This window comes from Ursus arctos, unplaced genomic scaffold (assembly GCF_023065955.2).
Source record: "Ursus arctos isolate Adak ecotype North America unplaced genomic scaffold, UrsArc2.0 scaffold_8, whole genome shotgun sequence".
Taxonomy (NCBI): Eukaryota; Metazoa; Chordata; class Mammalia; order Carnivora; family Ursidae; genus Ursus; species Ursus arctos.
This window is the reverse complement of record NW_026623100.1, coordinates 38289288-38297226: the sequence shown is the minus strand read 5'-3', so window position 1 is coordinate 38297226 and position 7939 is coordinate 38289288. Positions and strand designations below refer to the sequence as shown.

The 7939-nt window shown below is 43.5% G+C and overlaps 1 protein-coding gene across 2 annotated transcripts in view; it reads right to left on the bottom strand.

Annotated features, from left to right (window-relative positions):
* Positions 1-7939, bottom strand: part of TET3 (tet methylcytosine dioxygenase 3) — a 100093-nt gene that overhangs the window by 24568 nt on the left and 67586 nt on the right. For both annotated transcript variants that reach the window (XM_026482689.4, XM_026482705.4), the window contains one exon: positions 5037-5127. In XM_026482689.4, the coding sequence (XP_026338474.2) occupies positions 5037-5127 (91 nt within the window). The remainder of the gene's footprint in view (positions 1-5036; positions 5128-7939) is intronic.

Below are 7939 nucleotides of genomic sequence, written 5' to 3'. Positions count from 1 at the left end.
AGCACTTTTAGCATCAAAGGACATAGATGCCTGAACTGTTTTTGTTCTCCTTTGATCAATTAATACAGTGTGCTCTTTTCACAGACTGTCCAAATCAAACTATCCTTGTATTTTTGTAATGAATCTGATTTGGCCATGGCCTATTATTTTTAATATACTATTTAAGAGAAAGGTTATCATACCTGTTCCAATTCACATATTCTCTACATATGCACACATACCGTTACACATGCAGGTATCCCTCACTTTTCAGAAGTTCATGTTATACCACTTAGCTCTTACGAGACACCTACATCAGCCCCTGGTTTTTGGTAACTGAAAGAAATCCGAAGAGAATTTCTGCTTTTACGAAAAAAGGCAAAAAGCAAAAATCGTGTTCAGCGTTTGTTTGGCAATGAGCCGTTACGGAGGCAGTATGCGCCCCGAGCAGCGGGGCAAGAGCGGCCCCACTAAGCTCCTTCCCCAGGAATTCCACTCAGCATCTCAGCATCCACCGCCAGAGCTCTGAACTGTGTCTGTGAGCACCTGTGCTTTGTCTTGATTTATTTTGTGCATCCGTTAGCCAGATGTGTCTTAAGGTATCAGAGAAGCCTAAAAGAGGTTATTTGGGGGGGGGTCCAGGAATGCTCACACATTTTTCCATGTAAGTTCAAGGTAACTGCCTCTTCGCTTTACTGCCATTTTGGGTTTAGGTAAGTTTTCAAAGGGACCCTGCGTTCTACTTCTGATCGCGGGGGAGACCTGTAGTCTTTATCTCACCAGCTCCGCTTCCAGGAATCGCTACACCTCTGAAATAACGATACAAATACACCAAGACTTAGGAACAAGATATTCATTGTTGCATCAACTGAAAAACTAGGAACAACTTAGATATCCAGTATAGGACTGGCTAAGTAAAATATAATAAACTTCCATATAACAGAAAACCATGCAGCCATCAAAAAGGATTCGACATAATTACAAGCACTAACGCGGAAGAAATTAAGGGTGGGGAGCAGCTGCAAACAGTGGGTACGTTATGACTGATCCCATTTGGTTTAAAATTTATATACATATGTGTAGCTATAAATGCTTAGAAAAAAAATGAAGGTTAAGCATGAAACTTTTTTTAAAAAGTTTCTTTTGGATAATTGCTGGAGAGATTTATTCATTCTTAGCTTTTTAAAGAAAGACTTTTATAGACAGGTTTTATTTTTGTAATTGGGAAAGAAAACAAATTATTTTTTCAAATACTGATGTACAGTTTCTTTGAGCTCACGGAGATCTTGAGTGAAACAGAGAACACCAAAGAGGTGAAAAGTGTTTCCGAGAATTATCACATGAAAATTCTATGGCTATGTGAGTCCCTTGTAGAATGTGTCTGGGGACAGGACTCTGGGGAGTTGACATGGTGTGGCCTGGCTCCAGAGGAAAAGACCAGATAGTGCCGCTTTTGTTCAGTTCCTGGAAAACTTTCAATTTCACAAACATTTATCAGGAAGTGGCCCCCAAGTGCCAAGCCTGGGTACTTGGTGTGTCCTGGGGTCGCTGTGGGAAGAACAGCCCGAGGTGTCCACGCTGCTCTCATCGAAACAGACAGGATATCGTGTTCCCCACAGGAGGGTGAGCTGAGGACACTGACGCGAGCTTTCTGACCAGTACCTTCCCCGCCATCCCACCCGTGTGAGAAACATGCCCTGCACTGAACTGCATATTCAAGAGCAAATAAAAAGGCCAAGCACTGTCTGATCAGTTACTTTTTTTTTTTTTTTTTAAACGCAGAACACTCTCTGTGCTTAAAGACAACCAATCAACTCTGGATCTGGCTTTTTCTTTTAAATGTCTCACTCGCTGGCCTATCATTAAGAGGATATTCCAGAATGTCTAGATGGTGTCCATCGTGAAGTCTGAAGAGACAGGCTGAAACCTTGTTCTGAAGGATAACCTGATCATCTCAGCAGGTGGTTCTCAACGGGTGGTGCCGAGACCAGCCTCACCTGGGAACTCAGGAGGAATGCAGACTCGCGGGTCCCATCCCAGACCTGCTGGGTCAGGAACTCGGGTGGGGCCTGGGATCTGTGCTTTCACGAGTCCTCCGGGAGACTCTGGAGCATGCTCGAGTTTGAGAACTACTGATCTCAAGTTGGACTTCTTTGGGGTTACGTTTATCACACAGTCATGAGACCAGTCCCCTAAACTCAGAGTTTTGCCAGCACAGAGCCGGTTCTCTGTTTTTAGAATAAACATTGAATGAACTCCTAGGCTGCACAGAATCCCCTTCCCAGGTGGATGCCCTGGGGCTCTGCAGCACACCCTTCTCAGATACGGATTTGAACAGCTGACTACAATTACCTATGTCAAGGGGGACCTGGGTTCCCAGGGGTGGAAGCCATAAATAAACTGGGAGAATATTTTAGGATTTGCTTTTGACCTCCCCCTCCTTTTTCCAAATCTTTACCAGAGAAGCTAAAAGCACCAACGTCTCCTTGATTTCAGTTCGCTTCCCCTTCCTGACTTTGGCCAACTTCTGGCGGTAGAGTGCTCCTGCAGAGAGAGGGTTGGGGGAGAGGTCTAGGGAAAGAGACAGCCTGGCCCATTCACAAACTAGACCCCCAGCCTGGTGATGTTCACTGACCATTCATTCCTCTCCTGGTTCCACAAGAAAACTTTTTAAAAAGAGGTCTATGACATAAAAATAACAGGTGATAAAATCCGAGTAAAGGGGGGAAAGATGGACATAACGTTGGTGTGCAAAATGCGAGCAGTAGGGCCTTGTGGGTATTTCTGAGAGATGAGCCTAGAAAATTTCATCGTATGAGAAATCCAGGAAGCTAATGAAGACTCCTTTGGGTCATGTCAAAAGGGCTCAGGAGTGAACCTGACTAGGTTCCCATGGGTCAAAGATGAGAAATTACATTCCTGCTAAGAGGGGTAACACACATCTGGCTCTAAGCTTACCAGCAGCTAACGAAGATGGAAACGCAACCTGTTACATAATTTACGAGGTCCTTAAGATAAAAATAAACCAGCTGCTGAGGAAAAACACAAGTATTCCTGGTCTTGACAGGAATTCCTCCCTTGGATCAGTTTCTGAAGAATCTACAGTTGGCTGTTATTTTTAAAGCAATGAGGAAAAAAAAGGACAAATCTCAACTTTATCACTATCTCCTAATCCTTGTTTCAAAACATACTCTTCTATAACTAAAAGTTATTTAGAGAGCTGTCTAGAAATTCTGTACAATTGTTACCAAGAAACAAACACAAACAAAACCTGTCCCAGATCAATGTGTATATTGGGCTCCCCCGCAGCCCTCAACCTGCAAAAGATAGTGTCAAGATTCCTTACAAAAAAAAAAAAAGAAAATCCAATCCCTGGCCGAAATGCTGACTGCCCCAACCCTGGCACTGCAATGCGTGTGCATGTTGGTGCACGTGGGCGTGCATGTACAACACACACCAGGTCTTAAATATTTCGTTTTCAGGGACCTGGAGGTACCCTTTCAATCAGGCTCAAATGTGCAGATCGGGGCTTTGATCAAATGCTTTTCTGATGGGCTACTCTGAATATAAATGTTTCCAGATGGTACAGGACAATTAAGAGTCATTACAGGAGATCACGGTCCTCCATCCATCTTACCACTTATTTACTCAGGGATGCCATTACAGTTTTTCAGTTCAGACTCCTGTTCCCTGCTACATTAATGACAGGATTCGTTTGGCTCCCCTGATCAGACAAAATGTGGTCCCCAAATCTGTGGAAACTCTGAGCCACTCAGCCTTCCACACATCTGTGTGTATATGTCCACGCAAACAGGTTTATGTCTGCGTAATCTTTGCCTTTACTATTAAAATACTAATGCTTGTTATAAAACTTCCACCAGTACATGTGTGTAGGAGATCGACCCCTGTATGTGGGCCTTCCCTGTAAGCACTAGGTGGTTTCCAGACACCGCTTCAGCATCTCTTCATAGCCCTCCTGTAACGTATGTGTACTGCTATCATCTCTATTTTGCAGATAAGAAAACCGAGTCACGGAGAAGTTCAGAAACTTACCCGAGGACTCAGCAGGAAGGGGCAGTGCCCGGACTAGACCTTGAAGTCTAGCTCCAGTGTCCACAGGCTCTCAATCCCCAAGCTATTTTACCTTTCTACACACTAGAACTCATGGCACTTAATATCTGCTGTGGACACGTACATAGATTTTAAAGTCTCTATCTATACAAACTGCTTAAAAAAAAAGCAAAACGGGGCTGTGAAGGGAAAACCCTGTAGTCTTGAGTTTGAATTCTAAGTGTCAATGTAAACTCCGATGTATTTAATCACTAATCAATAACGAAAAATAAAAACCCAACACATACATCTTAGCTCTTTCTACAGAAATGGCCTAGAAGCAATGGGCACACCTAGTTGAGAGTTTGTTTTTTAAACACTTTTTCCCCCAGGAAAGGGGACTGGGACTACTTGGGTGAATGGAGAATGCGAGCCCCGAGCATAATGCCGTACGAGGAATCGAGAAAGCTATCAAAGACTCCTGGGACAGTGTCAGAACGACTCAGGACACGACCTGAATAGACACCCACTGGCCAACGAGGAGACATTCTATTCCTTCTATTCCTCTTAGTGGAGGCAGAAAATACCATCTATGAAGTCGTTTAGAAAAAAAGAAAGAAAAAATGATCTGATTCCCATGAAGTCTTTAGCTCTACCTGCGAATTTACAGGCCACAGCGAGGGCAGAAGGACACAGTGAACAATACTGCAGAAAAGCCAGCAGCAAAATTCTGACCTCAGGAAACACTATGGGACGCAGAGTCATTGCACCACATTTCATCAATAAAAAATAGCTCGAGAGAGAGAGAGAGAAGAGCAGGGGAGGGGAAGATAGAGAGGGCAGACCTACGGAGAGAGAGAAACCTGTAGTCAACCTTCCACAGTCTGGGTATCATGACCTCCTTCCTGTACGTCGTCCAGTACGAGGCAATGACCATGAGAGGCGCTTCAATGCCATGCTCTCTTAACAACTGCCCACCTCTGCGTGGGCACCTGGGCGTCACTCACCGCTCCTCCATGAGCTCCCGGATAGAGGCTACCGTGGGGCCAGATCCCAGGTGAGTATAATACGGACCTTCATCTTTCTCCACTATTTGTTCTGCAGAAACACAGAGTAAACATTATTTGGAGGCATCGGTTCATCAACAGTAATTTAGAAAGGCAAACCACCAATAGGAAAATTAATGGGCACATTACAAAACAGGAAATTCAAATGGCTTATAAACATGTGAAAATGTGTTCAACTCCATTAGGAATCACGAAATGCAAATTAGAATCGCAGTGCAACACCACGGCACACCGGGCAGCCTGGCAAAAACTGAAGAATCTGGTAAAATCAAGTGTTGTCAAGACTGTGGTCTTCCACCACTTTGGAATTCAGTTTCCCACTGTACGCGTTCTGACCGGGGTAGGCAAACCACTCTACTCCTGGGGATATACACGAAAGAATAAAAAATAACGACTCACTCAGATACTTGTAGGCCAATTTCACAGCAGCATTGTTCACAAGAGCCAAAAAGTGAAAACAACACAAATGTCCATCAACAGATGGACAAAACGCAGGGAAGCCACACAGTGGACTATTACCCAACCGCAAAAAGGAATGAGGTTCTGACACCTGCTACAACGTGGACGAGCCTGGAAAACATGATGCTGGGTGAAACCAGCCAGACACAAAAGGACAACTGTTGCACGATTCCATTTAGATTAGATGAGATACTTACAACAGGCAAGTTCCTAGAGATAAAAATTAGACTAGAAGGTTCCAGGGCCTGGCAGGGCAGAGAAGGGGGACTTACTGGGTACTGCCTTTCTGTATGCGGGGATGAAAACGTTTTGGAGATAGGTAGTGGGGACTGGTTGCATGATGCTGTGGGTGTAGTTAATACCACGAAACTGTACATGTAAAAATAGTGCAAATGGCAAATGTTAGGTTATATTTCACCACCGTTTAAACAAACAAAAAAGGAGCAAAGTACTGACATGCGGTACAACGCGAGGAGCCTCAAAAACAGGAATGTGTGAAAGACGCAAACCATCGCGTACTGTGCGGTCCCATTCACGGGAAACATCCAGAACGGCGAGGCCGCAGACACAGAAGGCAGACCGACCGCTGCCAGAGGCTGGGTAACTGCTGAGCGAGTACGGGGCTTAGTTCTGGGGTGAAGATCACGTTCTGGAACCAGACAGAGGTGGCGGCTTCGCACTGTAAATGTACTCAATGCGACTGGCGGCCTTACTTTCCAGTGGTTAGTTTTATGTTATAGGACGTTCGCTGCAATTTTTTTTTTTAAAAAAAGGAATAATTGATGCATGCAACCTGGATGAATTTTACATGAATTTTTCTCAATGAAAGAAAGGAGACCCAAATGACTAAGTAATAGCTACTCTCTAAGGCTGAACACAAAAAGAACTTTACACAAATACTGTACTACAGCTGGCAAGTTTGTTTTATGTCTAAAGAAATGTGACAATGCAGTGCAATGTGGAATCCCACATCGGTCCTAGAACAGAGAGCGGACGTTAGCGGAAACGCCGATGAAATCCAAAGTCTGCAGTTCGTAGTACTGTACCAACATTAACGTCTGATTTTTAAATGCACCATAACTATGTAAGATGTTTACATTAGGGGCAGCTGGATGAAGGGTAGACAGAACCCCTCTGTTCCAATTTTGCAACTCTTCTATAAATGTAAAATCAGCTCAACATTAAAAACTTAAAACAAAAACAACTAAGGCAGCAGGCCCTACCTTGTGGATTCTGTCCTAGAAGAAATCTTAGTTACATGCATCAAAACACATGTACAAAGATGTTCATCGCAACCTTGGTTTTAACAGTCAAAACTGGAAACTCTAATCCAGCAACAGTGGGAGGGACAAAGCGCAGCGGTCGCATAATGGCATCTGTCTAGCAGAGAACGGACAACCTTCAACGACATGGCTGAACAGCACAACATCATAGTGAAGGAAAGCAGCACAGCAAAGAACAAATACAGTACGATCACAGTTAAATAATATTCAAAAATAGGCTCCACTAAACTACTGTTTAAAGACCCATGCAGAGGTGGTAAAATTACTAGGTTGAAATATGAAATTGCAGACGTTTGACGGCTCTTTACCTACAAACAATGGTGATTTTCTACGGTCCAATCTTATTATAAAGAAAAAAAGAAAATCATTGTCACAAGTCAAGAGAGTGGCTGCCTCTGGAGGATGGAAGAGGAATGTGAATGGGACAGGTGCACAGGGGCATCTGAGGAGCTGGAAATGGCCTATTTTTTGATCTAGGTTGTGGTTACCGAGGCATTCATTTTATAAATTTTCATTGAGTTGTATGTGAATACTTTGTGTACTTTCCTATATATTAAGTCCCAACTCTTTAAATGTAAAAACAATGTCATAACTCTTTTATGCAGAATATTATGCTTAGCTTTATGGGGGATTCAAGATAGGATAATATCTGATTGCTGCCTTTTAAAAGTTTATGGTCTACCTGTGTAGATAAGATCCACACATAAGAAGATACCTAATGGCATTTTAAATCAACGGGGAAGATGAATTTTTCAACGCACGGTGTTGAGACAACTGGGGGAAAAGTCTGATCCATACTTAATACTTTACCCCCAAATATATTCCAAAGAGTTGGAAGATTTAAATAAAAGAAGTAAACTATGCAAGTTCTGAAAGAAAAACAATGGGAGAGCTTTTAAAAATATTCATGGAGGGGCGCCTGGGTGGCGCAGTCGTTAGGCGTCTGCCTTCGGCTCAGGGCGTGATCCCGGCATTCTGGGATCGAGCCCCACATCAGGCTCCTCCGCTGGGAGCCTGCTTCTTCCTCTCCCACTCCCCCTGCTTGTGTTCCCTCTCTCGCTGGCTGTCTGTGTCAAATAAATAAATAAAATCTTTAAAAAA